The 23,996-nt window shown below is 38.4% G+C and overlaps 1 protein-coding gene across 4 annotated transcripts in view; it reads left to right on the top strand.

Annotated features, from left to right (window-relative positions):
• DUS2 (dihydrouridine synthase 2) overlaps positions 1–23,996 on the top strand; it is a 51,784-nt gene that overhangs the window by 20,767 nt on the left and 7,021 nt on the right. For 3 of the 4 annotated variants that reach the window (XM_075073788.1, XM_075073790.1, XM_075073789.1), the window contains 9 exons: positions 5,340–5,383; positions 8,558–8,623; positions 11,926–11,996; positions 12,556–12,642; positions 15,724–15,892; positions 18,761–18,882; positions 20,550–20,690; positions 22,087–22,174; positions 23,833–23,906. In XM_075073788.1, coding sequence (XP_074929889.1) covers positions 5,340–5,383; positions 8,558–8,623; positions 11,926–11,996; positions 12,556–12,642; positions 15,724–15,892; positions 18,761–18,882; positions 20,550–20,690; positions 22,087–22,174; positions 23,833–23,906 — 862 coding nt within the window. Of the gene's footprint in view, positions 1–5,335; positions 5,384–8,557; positions 8,624–11,925; positions 11,997–12,555; positions 12,643–15,723; positions 15,893–18,760; positions 18,883–20,549; positions 20,691–22,086; positions 22,175–23,832; positions 23,907–23,996 lie in introns of all 4 variants that reach the window. The other variant, XM_032782898.2, reaches the window with a different exon arrangement.

The raw sequence follows: 23,996 nt of genomic DNA, 5'->3' as shown, positions 1-23,996 counted from the left end.
GAGGAAGAAAATTTCATTTTTATATTTACAGCTCATTAATATTAAGCAAATATCAAATATTCCTTGTTACCAAATGATGCTGATTAGTTAAATCACAGAAATTATCTTTAACAACAAAATTATTGCTAAATAAGAAATTAACTGGAAATCAATGATATTTTAAAGACAGTAAAACCACGACATTTGAATAGACTGTTCAATTTCATTAAAATACAATTCTTAATCAGTTCTTATTGTCCATATGACATTTTCATATGCTAATCTATTTATGATTATTTATAACAGGGTAATAGTTCTTCTCTGGAATTATATCAAGGACAGGAGTAACAGAAGAGTTAAATATAGATTATATATTTTGGATATGGAAATCAGATTTTGATACCTTTGAGCAGTTTGTACAGTAGTTGAATTTGTGAACAGTATTCATTCTGCTATAAAATTGCAAATGCTGATAATCATAATAATTTTAGGATATACATGTTAGCATATTTCAGAACAAAATTGGTACATCTCTTTACAAGAGAAGTATAGATAAAATATTTTTTGTACACGATAGTGGATTTCATGTTGAAACTATAGTAAGAAATTTACCACAATCTTCAGTTGTTAAATTAAATGAGTATGTTGTAATCAGAGAGAATGTTTAAGATAGATTGATTACTGACACAGCTGGTAACAATGCCTATAGTCAAGGTTTTCTAATGCTTTTTAATTGTAAGACTGTTTTCAGTTGGAAATTTCAGGTTGACATGTTCTGTGCTGGTCATCTGCCTCAACCTGAATATTTTTGGAAAGTTCCATCAAAAAAGATTCAGCTATTTCCAAGAACAAAGTTAGGAAGTGTTTTGCTAATGTTAAAAAAACCAACCTACCGAAAAACCAAACCAAAACAAAAACCTAGCCCAATTTGTTGAGAAGCAATAGTTCCATGCTTTGGAACAGGGACTTAAAATTTGGCAGGGGTCACCTTGGGATCCCCATAATCATTCACCCAAAATTGGCAAAGTTATAAACCTCTGAAAATCACCATTTGCACATGTTTGACAGGGGTTTGTTAATAGCTGGCAACAAAATTTTCTGAACACAGTGTCTGCAGTGCCTGAGCAGTACTTTCCCTGAGTTGCTCTTTCTGGCTGCTGTGATCCCACGCCCCAGATCTGAAGACAGAGATGCTCTCTACTGGGCTCTGAGTGCTTTCCTGCTGTTGGCCAGGCAGGATGGAGAAGGATAAGGAATCAGCCTTTCTTGAATGCAGGTGAAACTGGAGCAGAAAAGGAAATGGGGATGAACAGGGCTGGAGAGACTATAAGTTCTGAAATATTCTCTTTCAGAATTGAGCCCAGGATTCCAGAGTGCCAACATTACTCTCTTGTTTAGCAGATAGCTGTGAAGCACGCTGGCAAAGTTCATGGCTCATCCCCTTCTAGTGGGTAGCCACATACAACAGTCTGCTATTAAGATACCAATTGCTCCAACAGCTCAGGTGATAGAACTTTGTACTGTGAATCTAAAAGTCCCAACTCAGCTGATGATCTATGTGAGATGATTGATATGGTTCCACATGATGGAATTTGCTTTTTCCAATTTTTCTTTTTTAAAAACTGAATTTTTAAAGTGTGTAATTTCCTATGGTGCGAGAACATTTAGCCCACTTAACAGTTAGGAAATTGCAAAATTCAGGTTGCTTGTGCTACCTTAATTCGTCTCCCTTGTTCATGTGTTTTGAGTCTTTTAATTACATAATCTGTATTGGTCTATTGCATGGTAATTGTAAGATTCTTCTTTAAATATACAGCGGTAATTTAAAGAGTATCAGCAAGATATCTTAATTTTGCTGGGGACGTATTTAGGTTTTGTATTATTTTCAGGAAATGGATATATGTTTTTGAGTGATTGTATGTTGGAAGGGGAAGGTTGTGGAGCTGTGGGGTCTGAACTCTTGTAGGTATAAAAAAATTTCAACATTTCAACTTAAGGTGAGGTTTTAAACCAATTTAGTGAAATCAGTGCAAAAGACTCTATGAACATACACAAATCCTGTGTGCTTTGGATATTTTGACCCCGATCCAGCAAAATACATAAGCATATTCTTAAATTAAGTATTTTGCAAGTCTGCTCTCATATTTTACTTAAAGGATATGGTCTTGAAGGGAGGCTGGTATGGATATTTAATGTTGCTTAATTGTGATTTCCTTGATTTTTAGTGGTGGCATGCCCAAGAAATTAAATTGTGACCTGCGATATTGGCAACTACATTTTAAATAGAATTTTAGTTAAATCAACCTTACAAAACATAGTTTCCCACTTTATTGAGGCAAATAAATTCCTTGATGGATGAGTATAATATCTTCCTCCTTGGCATAGTAAAGGTGAGTGGCTCAGATTTAGACAGAGGCAGGTAGACTTTCATGAAGTTTTGTAAGCCTGAGTTTGTGTAAAGGGTTAGTTTTAATAAATATGTTGAGAATGAACAAATCAAAACACTACCCCTACACATGCAATATTAAAATAATCTAAATCGTCTAAGGTTAATTTGCATTAAATTAAATTTTTAACTTTTTGGCATTTCTAAACCAGCTGAAGTATAAATGGAGCTTTTAACAGGCCATGTTGCTGCATTTTAATGTCAAGTGCACAGGCAGAAGAAAATGCAGAAATGGTGGAGCAGTTGATATAGCAAAGAGCTGAAGCTCATACAGAATGACTTACGACTTCATTCCGAGAGGGAGAGCCTGTTGCAATATTAAACACTATATCCTGCTGTCTTTAATGCTGTTGGCATAGTTAGTTAATCTCCTGTGAGATGTAGCTTTCAGGCTTCATCTTGCAGAAACTGAAAAGACAAAGCATCTTCACAAGTAATAATTAAACATTGTCATTCTGTATAATTTATATTAGAATGTGGAGTATTTTACCATATGATTATTATTGTGTTGGGTTAAGTGAATATTAAATCTGGACCTAACCTGCTGATCAGTGTTCATTTAGATAGAGCCATTTTAAAAAAACCCTTAACTGTTTCTATCTAAAAGCTTAAAAACATCAAGCCTTTAACAGCTGCCTCTTGCTCTCTGACTTGCAGACCAAGGTAGCTCATACAGTAATTATGTTTACAGAGAAGCATTTTTTAAGCATTAGGTAAAGATACAGTTTCTGTGGTATTTTATTATAGCTAGCCTGTGAATAGTCTTAGAAAGCTGTTTGAAATCAGACCTTCTCGTATTCTGCTGGTTTGAAAACATTGCCAGTAAAGTGGGGAGTAATAAAAACGCCAAGGCTCACATTGCCAGACATGTCCCTGTAATGTGTATTACCTTGATATTGCACAGACTGTATTTTGCAGTGCAGGTAGGGCTCTTTTTTCTATTTTTCAAGCAACAGGAGTAGGATATTTATGTCTGAAAAGACTCTTGTTTTCCAATAATGGAACATTTCTTTTTGTCAGACTGTTTGAAAGGGAAAGGTGTTTATTTTAGGCCACATGACCTTAATGAGATGGAAGAAAAGTAGAGTTGTGCAATAGGTCTGTTTTATAGTAGATGAACGAAAGAAACGTAGTGACCTTCTGCAGGGTATATTAATGAGGAGTAGTGCCCTGTGGACACTGGTTACTTAAGGAATATAAGAATGTAGAAGTTGCTTTGAGATAAGGCATCGTAACTTAAATACTCCAGTTAGTCCCTTATCTAGCCTGTGACAGTGGTCAACATCATATGACTCAGAAGACCATCGAAGAAAACATATAGTGGAAACTATAGAGTAACTAGTTCATAGGGAAAGTTTCTACTTAACCCCTTTCAGTAACTTGTTGGCTTATCCATTGAAGCTTGAGAGTTTATATCCCTTCTAGAAGTGTGTTTTATCTACTGTAACTGTGGATAGTCTCATCTATATAAATGTCTAATCCTTTTGTTTGAATTCTGCTAAACTCTCGGCTTCAGCAATACCATGTGAAAATGAGGTCCACTAGTAAATTTTGTATTCTACAAAGAAATACTTGTTTTTATTATTTTTAAACTTGTTTCATTTTAATTTCATTCACTGTTTCCTTGCTCTTGTATTATGAGAGGGTAGATCAGAACCTCTCTATACTATACTTTATTTTGTGTGCCTTCCTTTTGTTCATTTTCTCCCTAAACTAAACAGTCCTAATCTTTTCTGTGTCTCTGTTTTCATCACCAATCTCTGGCCCTTGCCCAATTCTCCCACTCCCACCTCTGCCCATTCCTGCTGTGTTTTTGAAATAAGGTGGTATTTTCTCGGCACAGTATTTTGGGCCATGGTGTATCATTGAGTTACAAAATGGCATTATAATATTTTCAGTGTTATTTTCTTTTACTTAATATTTTCTTCTGTATCTTAACTAGTCTTTCCCTGTAAAACTTGCATAATTTTCTGACCATGATGAAAGGACAAAAATATTAAAAATTTGGCAGGAGGGAAATACTGAAAAAAAAAAAATTATTTTGGCATGTTCTCTGACATCTTGTCACAGTGGACAGACAAGACAGCAGGAAAACAACAGGAAACCTGCCTGGTGTCTGGAGGAAGTTTTGCTGCAGTCGTTGTGTTCCTGGTTTTGATTTCAATGAATCAGCTTTTTCTGACAGAAAAGTATTCCATCCAAAAATTTCTGAACCGATCTAATTTTAACATAGCTGAGTGGGTGGCTGTGTGTATATAGACAGTGTGATCGAGGAAGAACATCCAAATTAGAGGAGGGGAAAGTTATATTTTAAAAATAGTAGTAGTTGGTTTGTGCTGCCACTTCCTTTTGGGTAGATACTTAGTATGGGAGTCTGTATTGAGACCGTTGGCATTTAAGGCTCATCGATCAGTTGAATGGTGCTAGGGAGAACATATGAATGAAATTTATCACCTAATGGGAAGAAACAAAGCAATCACAGTTGTTAGGTACAGATTTTGAAATTTCTGGCTGTTCATGAGAGAAATAGAAAACAAAACAACTTCTCAGTATTCAGTTCCCTAAGCTGTTGCTGCTTCATTTGCTGACATCATTCTAGCAAGAATGTTTTCTTATATCACCAAATAAGTGCAGCTATGCTCTTTCACCTAATATATTTCAATTTTGGATTCTTTATTAAATGAAAACCCTTCTATAAGCCAGTAAATGATGTGTAAATAACTTTGTGCCATACCTTTTAATTAGTGTATAGTAATTCACGTTTACATGAAAACATTTTTCTTGTATGGGAGGATTTAGTTTTATTGTAGTTTGCCATTGGGTAAGATACTACTTACGAAATGAAGAAAGTGTTGATTTTTTTGAATGTTTCCAGTCTGTAATTTATTCTATTGGCATGTGTTTCCCCAGGGAGGTATGGGAGCAGCTCTGCTGTCTGATCCTGACAAAATTGTGTGTGTAAGTATCCGATGTGTTGGTTTTATTGTGCCTAGGAAAATATGGTGCTTATGTACAATAATTGAGTAATTTTTGAGCTGCTGGATTTATTGGAGTGAGAGAGAATTGTGTGAAAAGCAGATTTGGGAGAGCAAAGGATGGAATAATGTCTAAAGTTTTGCAAGTTCAAATGAAATTCACATAGATTATACTGCTGGTTTAGTTTCCTTTATAGCCACAGGAACACCAATATTGTTGCTGACTTAATTTTCAATTTTTAAATTTGCACTCTAGTGCTGTGGTTGGATTTTCTATTTTTCTGGTCATTGACAACCTTTTTTTTTGTTTAATTCGAGCACAAAGCGCAGCAAACACTTTACAACAGCATGACACAGTCCCTGCCCTGAGTAGCTTTACAATGTTTAGTTTTCAATGGCCTACACGTTGGTAGAGCTCTGCAAGAACTCTTATACAGCCTTAAGATTTGGCTCAATGAGGAGTAGTGGGCAAAACTGAGTATATTCAAGTGAAAATCCTTAAATGTCAGTCAGATTGTTTCCATATGATAGCCATCAACCTTAGTTGATGTGTTTAGACCATAGTTCCACATGCGAACAAAAAGTTACAAATTGCCTTTTGAGCAGTGACATTGAATGGCTCTTGAGCTCTTGTTCAGCTCTCCATGTGACTTTTCAGGTAAGAGTCTGGGCAGTGGACTCCTCTTTTCCTGTGCCTCAGGCAGAATGTGTGGAATGTAGATCACAGGAGTACACACTGAGCATATAGTTTGGTGGTCTGAAGAACGGGTGCTGCTGAGATCCCTTCTGAAAGTCAGAGTGTTGTTCCCTTCCATCCAGTAGTTAGGAGTGGGGTGACAGAAAGGAAACAGGAGGTGGAATAGGAAGGTAATCTCCCAAGCAAGTGTGTGGCTTCCATGCAAGGCAAGAGTTAAGGGCATTAAATACACTAGGACTATCCCTTTCTCTTCCAGCGGTCAGAGGAAGCAGAGCAAGGGGACTGATTTGAAAGCACCTTCAGAAGGAGATCAGTGTCCTTATCTCCATGTTGCAAACTGGGACACTGAGGCACAGAGCGGTGAAGTAACCTGCCTAAGGTTATGGCAGGGCAATGGCAGAGCTGGGAATAGTACAGAAATCTGAGTTCCAGTCCAGTGCTCTACCCACTGGGGGAATGTGGAAAAGACCGGAGAGGTTGCAGTAGGTAAGGCATGAGATGACATTTTACACTCATGGACTTTAAGGCCAGAAGGGACCATCATGATCATCTAGTCTGACCTCCTGCACAATGCAGGCACAGAACTCATCCCCATGCTCTCCTGTAAGAGACCCATGACCTCTGGCTGAGTTACTGAAGTCCTCAAATCTTGATTTAAAGACATCAAGTTACAGAGAATCCACCAAAGGTTTTAACAGTAGTAATAGAGAGGATGTGGAAATAAAACTGGCAGGATTTAGTGATTTGTATTTTTGTGTGTAAGGGAGATGAGACCTCAGTCCAAAGAGTTTAATCTCACACAACCAGAAAGTGTTGCAGCCCTTATATATCCAATGATTTTGTCTCTGTCTGAGTCAGAGCACTATTCTTGACAGGGAAGAATCAAGTTTGTGCAAGCAAGTTTCATAAGCTGATAAAAATGTTGTCTATTTACTGACGGGGAGATGGGTTGATTGCTTCTAAAGCGTGTTTCAAGAAGTTCTACTTTTGTTGCTATTGGGTGTCTGCAATTTAGACACACAGGTTACCTTTTAATGTGTAATGTAAAAACATTTTTCTCATGTGGGGTGACTGAGGGGATGACTTAATAGCAGCTGGCCATTGCCATTTAAAATTATAACCTTTGCACCTGTTATCCTCAATATATGCAATCAATACTTCTTACGAGATATTTGAATGAAAACTGTTCCTCAATATTTGACCTTGATCCAAAGACTGACCTAGATAGCTCTCACCCTGTTGTTGCGGAGGTTTGATTTGACCTAAGGACAATGAACTTCAAAAAAAGCACGCTTGAACAAACTCAGGGAGCTGGCAGGTAAAGTCCCATGAGAAGAAAATTAAAGGGAAAAAGGAGATCTGGCAGTTTCTCAAGGAGACAATATTGGAGGCACAGCTGCAAACTATCCCGATGCAATAGATAGGGAGAGCAGTAGAGGCCAATATGGCTTTAATGACCTGAAAATTAAAAAGGAATCCTGCAAAAAGTACAAAAGAATAGCACAAGCATGTAGGGGGAAAAATCAAAGGCTAAGGCACAAAGTGTGTTACACCTCGCAAGGGACATAAAAGGCAATAAGATGAGACTTTTAAAAATACGTTAGGAGTGAAAGAGGGATGAACAGAAGTGTTTTCTGCTTACTGGGAAAGAGAGCTAATAACTGATGATATCATGAAGGCTGAAGTTTTTAACGCCTCTTTTGCTTCAGTCTTCACTAGAAAGATTAATGGTGACCAGAGTCTAATATTAAAAAGGGGAAGGAACTCAAGTCAAAATAAGGAAAGAACAGAATGAAGAATATTTAGGTAAGCTGGATGTATTCAAGTTGGCAGGGCCTTATGAAATTCATCCTAGTGTACTTAAGGAACTAGCTAAAGCAATCTCAGAACTGTTAGCTATTACTTTTGAGAACTCATGGAGGATGAGTGAAGTTCCAAAAGACTGAAGAAGGGCAAACATAGTACCTATCTTTAAAAAGAGGGACAAAGAGGACCCGAGGAATTATTGACCAGTCAGCCTAACTTTGATACCTGGAACGATACTGGGACAAATTATTAAACAATACAATTTTAAGGAATAGCCAGCATGGATTTTTCAAAAGCAGATCATGCCAAACCAACCTAATTTCCTTCTTTGACAGGGTTACTGGTCTAGTGAATAAGTGCAAGTAGTAAATGTGATATATTTTGTTTTTAGTAAGGCTTTTGACACAGTCCCACATGACATTCTCATAAGCAAACTAGAGAAATGTGGTCTAGATGAAATTACTATAAGGTGGGTGCAGAACTGACATATAAACTTCGACTAACTAAATAAATGTATTGTAAAAAGCAACGTTCCATACAGGAACCTTTTATATATTTTTCTTTGGAGAAGTATTCAAAAGTCTTTATATGTTCAACAGAGCAAGATTTACTCATGTTGCTTCTGTAATAATATTTATCCCCTCTTTTCTTTAGATTCTGAGTACCTTGGTTAAAGGAATTTGTAAACCAGTGACCTGCAAAATCCGAATCTTGCCTTCGGTAAGAACATGTTTTATTATGCTTAGTTCAGTTAATGTTAACCCTTGGAGCCAGATTAGAATACCATAAACATCAGAATGAAATTTTAACTGATTTTTAACCCTCTGGATTAAGATATACAGAAACATGTACTTTTATTTTGAAATAAGTGTGTCCACACATTGATTCAATAGGACAATTCCATAGGTAGACAAGCCCAAAGCAACTGACAGTGAATTTCTTAGAGGGGCAAGAGGGTTGCGGTAATATCTTTTATTGGACCAACTTCAGTTAGTGAGAGAGACAAGCTATCAACCTTATACAGAGCTCCTCTTTAGGTCTAGGTAATGTACTCAGTGGCACAGTAAATAACAAGATAGAACAGATTGTTTAGCATAAGTAGTTAACACATATTTCAAGGGACCATTTATGGTGAAGAGTTCTGCTGACTCAACTTCAAAGAATTCTTTCACAACAATGAAGACGCCACAATTACCACATCCCCGCTGGCAGTCATAAGAAAAAAAAATCACCTGATTGGACACCTCACAGTGGACCACCACACTCTTACTCATTACATTAATTGCTTCAGGAAAAAAATTGACTAGGATATCCTTAACAAACATCACTTCTTCCACAATCTCTCCACTGCTGAGAGGACAGCTGTACAGTCTGCGAAACTCAACCACCAGATAGTGATTAAACCAGCAGACAAAAGGTTCACCATCATAGTCCTCAGTTGTGATGCGTTCTTTAACAAGGCCAGCCAGCAACTGTCTGACTCCACCTACTATAAAGAACTCAAAGTAGACCCCATGCCACAGTTTACCCAGGAATTTAAGGATGTCATCAAATCCTTTCCCAAACAATTCCGAGAGAAACTCTTCAACCTCGTCCCTATGAATCCACTTCAGGGGATCTTCTGTGTTTTCCCCAAGATACACAAACAAGGAAACCCAGCCAGATCCATCTCATCTGTCCCTGGCACTCTTACTAAAGAAATATCGAAAATCATAGAAACCATCCTCAAACCACTCACCACACAAAGGGCTGACTTCCTCCAAGATACTACAGACTTTTATCACAAACTCCACAGCATTAACAATCTCACTCAGAACTCTGTCTTTGCTGATGCAGTTGGTTAGAATTTACTTTTTAGTCACTAATTTCTTTTGCACAGAATAGAGTTTTTAAGCTCCAGTAGTCAATTTGTCTTCCCTTTGGTAATTTAATCTGGTTATTTTCAAATTACTGTCTAATTATGTACATAGTTTTGTGACTGCATATGCAGATTGAATGTATGCACGTATATATGGGCAAATGCGTAATTAGTTGTGCAAAAATATCTAAGGTAAATGCAATCAGTGGTTGCATGCACAGATTAGGCATGTACACATTCTTTAAAATCATGCAAAAACAGTATTAAAAAAATAAAATCAGTGTATCTTCAATAATCTTCATAGATTCCAAGGCCAGAGGGACCATTGTGATAATCTAGTCTGACTTCTTATGTAGCACAGGCCATAGAACTTCCTCAAAATAATTCCTAGAGCATATTGTTGAGAACAACATCCAATCTTGATTTTAAAATGGTCAGTGATGGATAATCCACCAGAACCCTTGGTATGTTGTTAATGATTAATTACTCTCACTGGTAACAATGTACACCTTATTTCCAGTATGAATTTGCCTAGCTTCAACTTCCAGCCATTGGATCATGTTATACCTTTTTCTGCTAGATTGAAGAGCTCACAATTAAATATTTATTCCCCATGTTGGTATTTACAGGTTAATCAAGTCACCCCTTAACCTTTTTATTAAGGTAAAAGAATGGTCTTCTTTAGTATACCACTATAAGCCAAGCTTTCTAATCCATTAATTATTCTTGTGATTCTTCTCTGAACCATCTCCAATTTATCCACCACACCTTTCTTGAATTGTAAACCCCAGAACTGGACGTATTCCAGCCATGGTCATACCAGTGCCAAATACAGAGAGAACCTGCTTGAGACTCCCCTGTTTATCCATTCAGGGATCACATTTGCCTTTTCAGCCATAGAATCGGACTGGGAACTCATGTTCAGCTGATATTCCACCACAACCCCCTCTACAATCATGATCTCAAAGAACTAGCATGTTCCCTTTTCACTTTGAACAGTCCTAGTGTCTCTTCCTTCTTGTTTCATGCTGGTTTTGCCTAGCATGTATCTTCCAGCAGAACAGCAAGTGAGTGACTGTCTCTACTTCAATGCCATCTGCTTCTCCCAAAGGCTGAATGTGTTACAGTAGAACCTCAGAGACATGAACACCTTGGAAATGGAGGTGTTTGTAACTCTGAACAAAACATTATGGTTCTTTCACAAGTTTACAAGTGAACATTGACTTACTACAGCTTTGAAAATGATGCTTCCCCCCCCCCCTTTTTTTTTAGTAGTTAACATTTAACACAGTACTTCACTGTATTTGCCTTTTTGCGGGAGGTGAGGTGGAGGGGAGGGTCTGCTCCTGCCTGATTGTGTACTTCCAGTTTTAAATGAGGTGCATGGTTGGCTGGTCAGTTTGTAACTCTGGTGCTTGCGACTCTGAGTTCTACTCTACTTTCAGATGAGCCACAGTCTACTAACCCAGCTTCTGAAAAGAATGTAAATCCTTCGCTTTTTCTAAAAGCTGCATAATTGCACATAGCAGGATAAATTGGCAATGTTCTGAATTCCATCTGTCTTTCGTTAGGCTCATGTTTTCTCTTTGAAGGAATAGAGAGTTTTTTTTCTTTATTTCATGAGACAACCGGTAATGTATGGATACTAATCAAATTCTTCAGTCACGGGGGCATTTTTCAACATATATCCTAGGGAAATGTTTGTGAATATTTCATGCATGAATAGATGTGAGGGTGAATTCAAATTCAATGTGAGTGAGATCTCTTCCATCCAAGATGCACTGTATATGACTTATAGCATATTCAGTGCAATAGTACCTGCCAATCAAGTGTGTTTTTATGTCTTTTAAAAGATAGCCCAGAGATGTGTGAAGGGAAATAGTCTCAACTGTTGTATTCCCTGGGTCAAGCAGGTTCTTAAGCTGTAATTTCTAAGAGACATAATGGCATGACTGGACTCCAATTTTAGCCATAATAAATAGTTCTCTAAGTAAAGCTTATATTAAGGGTTATGTTCATATTGGGTATGACTGCTGTAATATAGGAATTGTGTACACTTTGATGGGAGAACAGATTTCCTGCTTGTGTTTGTATAACGATCGTGAGATGAAGAGCTCTTCCTCCATCAAACTAAAATAACGTGCTCCATTTTTTCTCTCTTCAGCTTGAAGACACTATAAGCCTGGTGAAGAGGATAGAAAAGACTGGTGTTGCCGCCATTGCGGTCCATGGAAGGTAAATATGTTTGTGTGGAAAAATTATTATTACTGTTGTTATTTGTTGGCAGGTAGAGAGCAAAACACTAGGGCTAGTTAATTTACTTCACCTTGTCTAGTTCAACTGCAAGGAAGTGGTTCTGGTTTCAATGACAGCAGCTGGGTGCTTATTACTTTATTATATTAGGCTTCTTATTCAGGGGCATAAATAGAGATTTAGCAGCTTAATTTTATGCTTCTGTTTTTCTAAAATCTTAGCCTTGGTAAGACCAAATAGAAGGCAAAATTATCTAACATTAAGGAATTAAATAGTTTAATGATAGATTTTAATTCTCAGGTGTGTGAGGTGTACAGCTGTGTACCCCAAACTTTAGGTGCTTCACCTGCACAGGGAAGTAAAATAGCAATATTTTTCAAGATGTGTTTTGTATGAAGCAGGTTTACAACTAGCATATGAACGTAAACTGAGACTAACTAGGTGTGTGACTGCAGGACTGGAATTGTCTGCTAAGAGTTTACTTATGCACAATTTCCATTAGAAATCTTTGAACTTGTCTTTTTCTTTCTGTGTGGCAAAGGAAAAAGGAGGAGAGGCCTCAACATCCTGTCCACTGTGAAGTCATCAAAGCCATTTCTGAGGCAGTCTCTGTTCCTGTAATAGCAAAGTAAGTTAGATTAGTTAGGTGGTCATTTGAAGGTATCCGTATCTAGCAGTAGACATTATACCAAGGAAATCTAACTGAGCAAGAAGGGATTAAGTGCAGGAAACTAAGGGTTGCCTCATATAGGGCAAATGAGATAATTATATCTGCTGTCAAATCACAAGGTTAGAGTGACGCTTTGGTATTAGAAGTTGGCCACTTGAAATGTCACTGTCTTTGTTTTAGTGCAAAAAGGGCTCCTTAATTATTATGTACTAGTGTTGTATCCTCCTCTCTGGAGAGACACCAGTGTTTTGTTTGAATCCAACGGCTGAATTCTATGTGCTTCTAAGCCATCTGGGTAGTGACTGATTGCTGTTCCTAGCTCTGGGTTTCTCAGGCACACTCCTAGGTGCAGACTCCTCCGTGGGCAATAAGACCCTGCTCTCTGAAGGCCTAGGCCCTGAAACCAGTGCCACAGCCTTTCCAAGTCCCCTGCTGCCTAGATACATTTCCTCACAGTACACTGGCTGTGGGAGCTCTGGTTTCTTAGCAAAATATTGGGTAACTTTCCTATATGTCAAAATTGACAGTAAGTCTTCATTAAAGGGGACCCTGAAGAATTTTTATAACTAGTTTTAGTCTACCTCTAAAATGAGTTAGAGTGTTCTGTTACAGTTAGAAAATTGTTGGGAGGGGAAAATAGGATTTTAAATTATTTTTAGCTCACAAAAGGAGCTAAATTGATAATTTTAGAAAATGATGTTTTCTAGCCATAGAACACGGTGCAGCATAGCTAGAGACAGAGCATGCTTTTGCTCACTGTTCCCCCCCGCCAGTTTGCCTCAAACTTGAGCCTATGCTTATTCAGTGTTAGGCCTTTCTACTACAATTACCAACAAGGGGTACCAGTTTTGGAGGACTTTTTCTGAGGTGCACCTGGTCTACTGGGAATTCAACTGAGATCTTCAAACTCATTTTGCATAGGCCATCAAACAGCATTTTCTTACCCAAACAGCTGACTTTTAAAAACTATTGTGTAGCTAATGAAGGTGGCACATACAAAATCAGTGCTTGTCTCCTTTAGGGAAACTAAGCCAATTTATGCTTATTGGGGGTGTCTTGAATTAAGGAGAACTGTTCACTAGAAACTGGATTGGAACCACCACACTCATGTTACAGAGGCTGCGTACCAATCGGTCATCAGTTGCTAATAACTTTTGGTCACTGCTGGCCTAGTCTGACTTTGGAAGGCTTTCATATCCCATTACTAATAATCCTCTAAGCCAGGGGTCGGCAACCTTTCAGAAGTGGCGTGCCAAGTCTTCATTTATTCGCTCTAATTTAAGGTTTCGTATGCCAATAATACATTTTAATGTTTTTAGAAGGTCTTTTTCTATAAGTCTATAATATATAATTAAACTATTGTCATGTGTAAAGTAAATAAGGTTTTAAAAATGTTTAGGAAGCTTCATTTAAAATTAAATTAAAATGCAGAGCCCCCCTAGACCAGTGGTCAGGACCTGGGTAGTGTGAGTGCCACTGAAAATCAGCTTGCGTGCCGCCTTTGGCACACGTACCATAGGTTGCCTACCCCTGCTCTAAGCCAGTGATGTGCTGCAGGTTGTCCACCACTGCTCTAAGTCAGCCATTCCTCCCAGAGGGGATTAGGAAAAAGCAGAAAGCTTACAGGGAGTGGAAGAAAGGCGGGATTAGCAAGGGAAGCTACCTTAGTGAGGTCAGAACGTGTAGGGATAAAGTGAGGAAGGCTAAAAGCCGCGTAGAACTGGACCTTGCGAAGGGAATCAAAACCAATAGTAAAAGGTTCTACAGCCACATAAATAAGAAGAAAACAAAGAAAGAAGAAGTGGGGCCGTAGATTAGAGGATCATGACTATGCCGCCAGTGCTGATACTGGCTGTTAAAAAGCAAATGCGGGTGTTTAGGAGTGCTAGGCGAGGTATTTCCCGCAGGAGAGGAGGTGTGTGCCGTTAATAGTCGGCGCTGGTGAGACCACCTGGAAATTGTGTGCAGTTTGGTGTCCATGTAAGAGGTGATCAAACTGGAACAGGTCAGAACGGGTAACGTGGAGGATCGAGGAATGAAAATCTGCTTATGAAAGGAGACTCAACGAGCTGGGCTTGCTTTAGCTGGCCAAAGAAGGCGCGGGGCTGTGTTGCTTGCCTCTAATAATATGACAGGGAGTACGTAGGAGGAGGAATTATTTCGTTTAGACGACTGTAGGCACCGAGCGGACGACATGGTACAAACTGATATTTGGGGGGGGGGGGGGAAGGGTTTTTAGGACCTGAAATTAGGGGGCGAAGGGTTTTTTCTTAACCAATTTTTTTTAGGGGGGGGAAGTGAGTTCTGGGAAAACAAGGCCTGTCCGAGGAAAGGTTTTGTGGGGGGCAAAAAAAGGGGGGAACCCTTATCTGCTTTAAGACAAGCTTTAGTTATGGAGGAGTGTTTGATGGGATGTTATTTCGGGATTAGTATTTGTGCATTTATTTTGAAGGCAGATAAGTCTGGCTCGTGTCTGTGAGGGGAGTGTTGAGGATGGGATGGGAATGAGTTACTGCAGAGTAATTTTTCTTTCTTGGGAGTCTGGCTGGTGAGTCTTGCCCACACCCTGCAGGTGTATTTTGTGATCCTGCAACATGTGTGGGCGGGAAGGATTCTCCTATGGCGAACTTGGAAATGGGGTCTGGTAGTTTCGGCTTCTCCTGCAGCGTGGGGCATGGGTTTTTTTTTTTTCGACCCTTTGCTGGTGATTCCCTGCGAGTGCAGTCTTAGATCTCATTTGAGGATTTCATAACTCAGTTCATGGGTCGGGGTTGGTTCTAATGCTTATAAATGTGTATGGGTAGGGTTTTGTGGCCTGCCTTGTGCAGGAGGTCAGACTAGATGATCATATTGGTCCCTTCTGACCTATGAGTCTATGATTTCCTAAATAGATTATGCCAATAATGAATGACATGACTGGCCATAAGCCTTCGGTATTATCATGCCTGCCCAGCTCTATTAATGTGCAGAATACGCTGTTTTCTGCATGATGGTGTCACATTAATCATTGTTAATCATAACAAAGATGTTCATTTTCAGTGGAGGATCTCATGACTTCATCAAAGAATATATTGACATTGAAGCCTTCCAACAAGCAGCAGGTGCTTCATCAGTAATGATAGCTCGTGCTGCCATGTGGAACCCATCCATCTTCAGAAGAGAAGGCCTTTGTCCCTTGAAGGAAGTCATGCAAGAATACATCAAATATGTACGTTTGGGAAGATTTTACCTGTAATTAACATAGCTTAGAGATGTTAACCCAGTTTCTGTAGGATGTCTTTAATTCCTTGTTATTTTTCAATTAGTAAAGCTCCTGTAATATTTTTGCATAGTGCATAAGATGAAAGCTATTACAATTTTTACCAATTTTTCAGTGAATGCATAATTGAATTTTTGTCTAATAGACAGCCTTAACTTAAGTACATTATTATTATTATTTTTTGCTTACATACTGTGCTTGCCTATTCTCATTCTTCATGCTCAGGTTTTAGGAAGATTGTGCAGAACTCATGCCAGGAGTGCCAGTGTTGTGAATGCTACAACAGTGAATGGGATATTGAATGGAGCAAAGTAGGAATAGAAAGATGAGTTCTGTCTAGGCAGGCTGCACAGTTTCACGGTTTTCTAAAGTCATGTAAGCTACTCCAGAGAATTATTTTCCTCTTCTAGAAAATGTCAAGGTTTTTTCAAATGGCAGAAAAACACAGAGAAGGTTGTTCAGTCAGCTGTTTCATTATAGCGTTCAATTGGTGGGCTATCTACCCTGTAACGTTGACAAAGAGATGCTGTGAAGGATCAGAGAGAAGGCTGCCAGGCACAGCAGGGGTTAAAGAAAACCTGTGGGTTCAGCTAGTTCCTCCCCTTATACCTGCAGCCAATGCCAGGCCTAAAAGGGGGAGAAAAGAAGGGAGCCTGGCTCAATCAGGGGCTGACTGACAAAAGAGGCAGGAGCTCTCTGTGTGTCTGTCTGAAGGCACAGCCGCAACCTGCCTGCCAACGCAGCCGCTGGAAGCAAGCAAGTCTTCCCCTACCAAGGGGAATCTACCACCAAGCCCCAACTGTAGGGAAACTGGACTAGCAGGGTCATGCCCCAAACTAAAGGATTTGCATAGGGAGCATTTCAGACAGCAGGTCCTGAGCACCCCCATCTCACGGCTGGGAGCAAGATCCATCTTCCCCAGTCCAGGGGTGTGAGTTGCCCAGGACTCTGAGCCAGGACCTGAGGGAAAGGAGGGCAGGTCCCCTCCTCCAGCCCCTAACCAACGATCTAATCACTAGGTTGCCTGGCCACTGAAGGCCCAATCACAAATGCATACTTAAAAAAAAAACAGATGTAAAGAATTAGACTTCAGTGACTGACAGTGTCATCATTTTTTTCTTATTCAATTTTGTAACCATAATGCTACATGCTAAAATTCTAGAAAAGTTCAATTGAAAATAAATTAAAGTTTAAGGCCTAAAATGCATCATCAACTTGATCGATCAGTCCTTCAGCCCTCGTATAGATTGCACTGATCACAACACGTCTTCCATTCTGCTCGTATCCTGGCCTTCCTTTTTCTTGTGCAGCCATGTCTTTTCACAATAAAATCTTCCCATCTCTTTGGAGGTCGTCTGAGTGGTTGTTTCTGTTCCTTTGGGTACCACTCAGTGACAGCTGCAGTCCGTTGATTGTCAGTGAGCCTCACTGTATTCCCGGCCCATCGCATTTTACTATGCCTGCTCTCAATATCAACATCCTGCACTCCACGCTGCTGTCTGATCACTTCATTGGGGATTCATTTGTGGATTTAAATTCCCAGAATTCTTCTTTCCATTACCATCTCCGTGGCAGACAGTTGCTGCTCCTCTGTGTTCATCAGTGCCCATGTTTCGCTGCTGTATAACATTGCTGGCAGTACTGTTGAGTTGAAGGTATTGCGTTGATCGCTGACAATACTGTCAAACAGAAAATATTGCGAGAACTCAACACAAAAAGCAGCCAAGTCAGACTGAAAATTAACCACTCCAAAACAAAATGTATGCAGTATGATACCTTGCGAAAAGCCACAATAACAATCAAGTGTGAACAAATAGGAGAAGTTGAGCAATATGTCTATTTGGACCAAGAAATTAACATGTACCACGATCAGGAAGGTGAACTCTTGTGAAGAAAGAAAACAGGTTGGTGCGCATTCAGTTCTATCAAGGATGTCTGTCCTTCAAGGAAAAATCAACAAGGCAACATGCACCAGGCTCTTCAACTCAACCGTACTGCCTGCAATGTTGTATGGCCGCGAAAATGGACCATAAAGAAATATATTTTCAGCCCGACAAAGATGTGCCAGTTCATTTGTGCTGTTAATTCCATTGTCATTGGCGTTAAACCAGAGATGAATTTGGCCCAGTCTGTTGTGTTGCCTGTCGTTACACAGTTAAGTGCCAAAGATTATTCCTAAAGCAGAATTTACAATACAGCTCATACTGCTGAACTATCAGAGGTGACTTATGTCCAGATCAGCAAGACATTTGTGAATGTGAATAGTCCCATTGACTTCAGTTGGACTGCTTACACACATAGGTGCCTTGCTGAATTGGACACTTGGCTAACAAGGCCGCATTTTCAGTAAGTGAAAGCTTTATTTATTTTTATACAAAACCTTCCCCTCTCCCCCAACCACATACAGCTTTGATCCATTCAAATCATGAGGGTAAAATCAAGGAATGACAAATGGAAAAGGACAAAAATCAAATTAGTCAAACTTCCACTGCACCCAAAGGTGTAAATACATCAATTTGAGTAGTAAAGCAGTATATATGTGAAATTCTTGTTAACTACTTTCTTGTTTTTCTCAAGTGTATAAAAAGCCAATAAAATAATTCAGATTTTTTTCCAGAAAAAAACACCAAAAGAATTCTGGACTATGTTAATAAATGAGAGTCCTGAGTAGACTTGACTTTACTGAGAACTGTGTATGCTGTGCTATACATTCCTTAAACTATGCTGAAATGCAGCCAGAAACATGTGAAAGGTTCGATAATAGGAATAGTTCTTTCATTAGTGTGTTTTTACATATTACATGTCTCTTTCCTTCAGGCAGTGAGATATGATAATCACTATACCAACACAAAGTACTGTCTGTGTCAGATGTTAAGAGAACAGTTAGAAACCACAGAGGGAAAGAAACTGCATGCTGCACAGTCGACCCAAGAAATCTGGTAAGCATTTTATATAGGTAATTAGGAATTGCCATACTGGATCAGACCTGTGGTTCATCTAGTCCAGTATCAAGTCTCCAGCAGGTGCGAGCATTTCCTCTGCTGGTACCAGAGGGATGAGCTTTTCCTTGACTCAGGTAATTCATAGGGGATTTTTTTCTGCCACTGTCATACTATAATTATGTGTTTGCAGTATGCTGTTTTACATTTTTAGGATAACCGTTTACCTCCCTTTCTTTTGGTTATCTGGCATTCTACTTCCACAGCAATAAGTGGCAGTGTTAGCCAGATTGTGCTCAGTGCAACTGTATACAATGTGTCGTCGTCTGTCTGGCCAGAAGAAAATGGGGCTGTTGTCTCTTTAAGGGCTCCCTGTGTAACTAGTAGCAGAAGGGGGAGGTAGGGGAAAGTTTGGGGGGTGAGGGGAAAGCTCTTACAAAACTGATTGTGTTAAATTTTGGATGCATCTAGAGAAGTGGAAGGCACAGTTTATAAAAAATAAAATAATTAAACCCAGACCATCACTGTATAAGAGCAATGTTGTGCCATTTTGAAAAATACGGTCCGTAGCTTTTTTGCATTTTTGTACACCTTGAAAGAGATTGACAGAAAGCAGTTTCACAGGCCTATCTTAGCAGTGTTTTGAACAGTCTATTTAATCCCTACATAACATTTAGTTCTTTTTAAAATGAGAAAACATCTCTGTAGATAGTAATCTGATTTAACACTGCTGCCTAGTGGTGGTGATGCTAAATTGCCACCAGTAAAAGCTTTAGCATACTACAGAGTTTTCATTCTGATTGAGTGCTAGAGTATGCACTAATATATTAAGGTCAGAAAAGAGTTTACATGGATCAGGATGTATAGATGGCCTTGTCCACTCCAAGGAGCCTCCGCACTTACATAATAATTCATCCTGTATTGGTCTACTGATAACACCAACAATGGAGACCACAGTGTACACAGCACACACATTTTTACTATTGAGTTGCCTAATCCCACTATGAGACATGTTATGATATAGTGGTTTAAAAAAAATGCTGAATATTGTGTACACTACAGCTTTTGTAATTACTACCATCTATGGGGAATTATGGATTCCAATTTTGCCAGTGCAGTTGCACCTGTGATGTGTCTAATGCATAAGATGTTAATCAGAAAAAGGACTGTAAAAATATCATCTTGCTCAACAGATCTGCTCTCTATGTATTCAGATTCTTGTCTCTTTACTCTTTTGACAATGTTAACTACTTTTTGTTCCTACTTGCCCTTCAGAGCTGATACAGGTCTGGGAGAGAGAGTTGGGTTCTTTATTGACTTATGCATCTATGAAGTTGTAATTTAATTGAAATTGCAGAGTCAGTGATGGCTTCTGGCTTGGCTTTCAGATACCAGCTTGAGTCTTTAGGCCTACAGGTAGAGGAATGAACTTCTTTCTTGTAAATTGAGTAAGCTTTGCAAGAAGTCAAGAAAAGATAATGGACATAAAACCCCATGACTCTGGACAGTGTTACTTTGCAGCATATAACTGTACCTCAACTTAGTTTTCTAAGCACATGTAACTTATTTGAAATAAATTTTTAATATTTATTTTAATTATTAAATTTGTATGTGAACACACATAAATTCTCTCCTAATGCTAATAACAGAAGTAATATTTTTAATAGTGAAGTCTTTGAAATGGGCAGTTTCTATGAAGAAACAACAGCTATTCTGGAAGCTAAGGCATCATTAAAGGCCAAGACACAAGATAAAGATGAGCAGATGGAAGACGCAGATGTGATAAAAATGGCTGTTAGATTTGACAAGTAAGCATGCAAAGTTAATTCTTAACCATCTTTTTGAACTTACAGTTACACTTTTGTCTGATCTTTGGTACCTGACAAAACTTATAGGTGGAAATCAGCAGTTCAGATATTACAGCACCTTCTTGGATAAACTTTTTAAGAGGAGACAGTCCATATACCATTTAATTAAATAGAGCAATATGTTAATTGATGATAAGAAATTTCAGGTACGCATAAAAGAACGTGAACATTGATCTAAACAAAGCTGTTTTGTGTGTTAAAACTTCATAGAGTTTGATTCTTTTTAATTAAATTTAATTAAGCCTCAGTATATTTTTCTAAATACTGTATTTTTTTTCTGCTGATACAAGGAAGTTCCAGCAGGAAATTACAAAGTGCATAGTAATAAGCAGCCTCAAAATGCTTTTCCTATTAAGAAAATGTTTTTTAAGAGATAATGGTCAGTGATTAGTTAAGTATATCACTCTACTGAAACTAGCTCTCCTAAACGTATGTACTGTGCAGGAGCTTGAAAGCACATTAATAATTTTTCTTTACTATGTACCAGAAATCTTCAGAAGATGTCTCCAGGCATTCCCTGAGACATTAAATTGAGGAACTGTGGGAATCACAGTTTGTAAACATTCTGTTATTGATCTAAGATCACCTAAATTTGAAGTGATTCTGCAGAATAATTTTTTTATACTTCATGCTTATCCAGTCTCTTGAAGAACCTGTTGGTCCTGTCTCACTGGTTGAGTATTGTTCAAGATGCCTTTCAAAGGCAGTCACTATGCTTTCAAACTCAGGAAGAGTGACTCCCTAAAGACTGAGCATGATGTCTCTACAGTATTTCTATTCCCTGCCACACCCTAGGAACCATATTCCCAGTTGGATAGTAGAAGCAATGTCTTATAGAACCAATCTCATTTTTCTCTCGCTGCCCTTTTTTTCCCACCCAGTAATAAATTAATTCCTGGAAAAGTTTTTAAACCACTATTGGAAAATGTTTATGGTAAATTATCAAAAAAACCCTGTGGCGTGGCTTGTCAGATTCAGTCTGAAACTCAATAGAATGCAGGCAATTTGGCCTAGCTTTCCTATCAGTATCTTATCACTGCTTGTTTGACTGCACCCAGTGAAGGTGGGAAGTGTTTAATAAGGAAACAATATGTAATAATACTTTTTGGATACCAATTTAAAGAAGTATTAATGGAACAGTTCCCTGAGAAAAGGGGTGGGAGACTTAAAATTAGACTGGAAACAAAAACTAGTAAAAATACTACAGTAACTAATCCTGCATTGATAGAGAGATTACCTGTCTAATTTAATATTGGTCTGTTCTATAGAAATATTTTCTGTACAAACCTTTTCACTACAATTTTGGGATTATTCTGTATTTCATTTTTCTGTCTAGGCGAGAATATCCACCACAGATTACTCCAAAAATGTATCTTTTGGAATGGTGTAGGAAGGCGAAACACCCACAACCTGTTTATGAAACTGTGAGTCTCTGCATTTCTCAGCAAAAGTACAAGGCAGATCCTTCGTTAATACATTTATGTCATAGTTTACTGAGGACTCTCAGAAAACTGAATTGATTGGTTTGAAACAAGATGATCTCAAAGTTTTAAAAATAAAAAAAACATTTTAAACTGAAGTTTTGTTGACACAGTTGCTAGACGGTTTGGTGTGGACACACATGTAGATTACAGGGAATTAGAGCACACAATTAGCACATTTCTGCAGCATAGAAACATTTCTCTTCAAGTGTGAAATTTGACCTCCCTTAAAATCCAATGTTCTGTTTTACTACTAATGATAGTGAGGAACTCAAGTATTGGGCAAGCTTCCCCCTTACAATTCTTCCCACTGCCACCCCCCACTTGCGGGCACCTCAAGTGGAAATGGTCAATTGTGAGGTAAGTTTGTAATACACAGAGCAAGGGATATGGATGAAACCATCCCATTTATTAATTATATTTCACTGGCCTACATTTGAATTCATTCCTGTGTAGATGAAAGAAGTAGTGTATTACTTCAGTGGACTTCCCTGTCGTTATGTCCGGATTATAAACATTTTTAAATTCACTGATAGCGTTTTTAAAGATGCCATTTTGCTGTGTTCCTGAAAAAATGTGTGCATTGCCTGTCTGAATTTTCCTTGTGTCTCTGGAAACACATGATAAACAATACTATATCTAATACTGAAAAGCTAAATGAGACATGGGATATTAGAATGCAGCTCCCCTGAATTCCTCGAATTGTGTTCATTCTTGCTAATGTCATCTAGGATGTCACAAGTCTGCTTTTTCTTTTTTGTCTAGGCAGCAGCAATTTTTGCAACTGCTGTGGTAGATAAACAAGAAAAACATGTTTATAAAATGAGAGTGCAAACAACTGTTGCAAAAGGACTTCTTAATTTCAAAATTCTAACAGTCTACTCCATGTCATAAATGCTATGCCAGGTAGTTCATGTCTGCAGGATCAGGTTTCTAAGTGATTAAGCAAAGGTAAAGAACCCTGTAGTGGTGTGATTTGGTCCTGTAACTTTTATCAGTATAAGTTTTACAAAGTTTGGATTTAGAGTCTCTTTTATATAAGAAAAACTAGACAAGTAATGAAATTGAAAGGCAATGGATTTAAAACTGATAAAAGAAAATACAATTTTTTAATATGACACAACTCACTGTGGAATTCATTGCTGCAGGATATGATTTAAATCCAAGAGCTTAGCAGAATTCAAAAGGGTTAGATGTGAACATGGATAATATCAAGAGTTTTATTAGGTGGCATAAACGAATATGAGAGACAAACCCTCAGTCTCTTACTGACCAGGGTTGGGAAGAAATTTCCAGTATGCACAGGTTATAATGTAATTGTTACAAGGTTTCTTGTACTTGCCTGTGTTGCATCTGGTGCTAGCTGTTAGAGACAGGGTAAGTGCAATGTGCCTATCAAGCAGTTCTTGAAGCAACTCTGGTTTGGTCAATAGATTCCTTGAGTATTTTGAACATGTGAGAGGAATTTTGCAGTCTGAAGGCTTAGAATGTTAATGGTGTTACATGCTCCCAGAGTAAAAACAAGACTAGGAAGGACTCTATGTTGTTGCTTGTTTTACAAAATGCAATAAGTTACACCTGTAATTCTCTCCTTTCTCTAGGTTCAAAGACCATTAGATAAATTATTCTGTTCAGTAGTCACAGTAGCTGAACAAAAATATAGATCAACCTTATGGTAAGTCTTCTCTGATGTGTTTTGTAACTGGGCCTTAGTAAAAATGTATGTTTCTGTGATGTACTGTTGGAAAGGCAACATGTAAACACA

Source organism: Chelonoidis abingdonii, chromosome 19, assembly GCF_003597395.2.
Source record: "Chelonoidis abingdonii isolate Lonesome George chromosome 19, CheloAbing_2.0, whole genome shotgun sequence".
NCBI classification, from domain to species: Eukaryota; Metazoa; Chordata; order Testudines; family Testudinidae; genus Chelonoidis; species Chelonoidis abingdonii.
The sequence above is the reverse complement of the archived record's forward strand: the minus strand, read 5'-3'. Positions and strand labels throughout refer to the sequence as shown.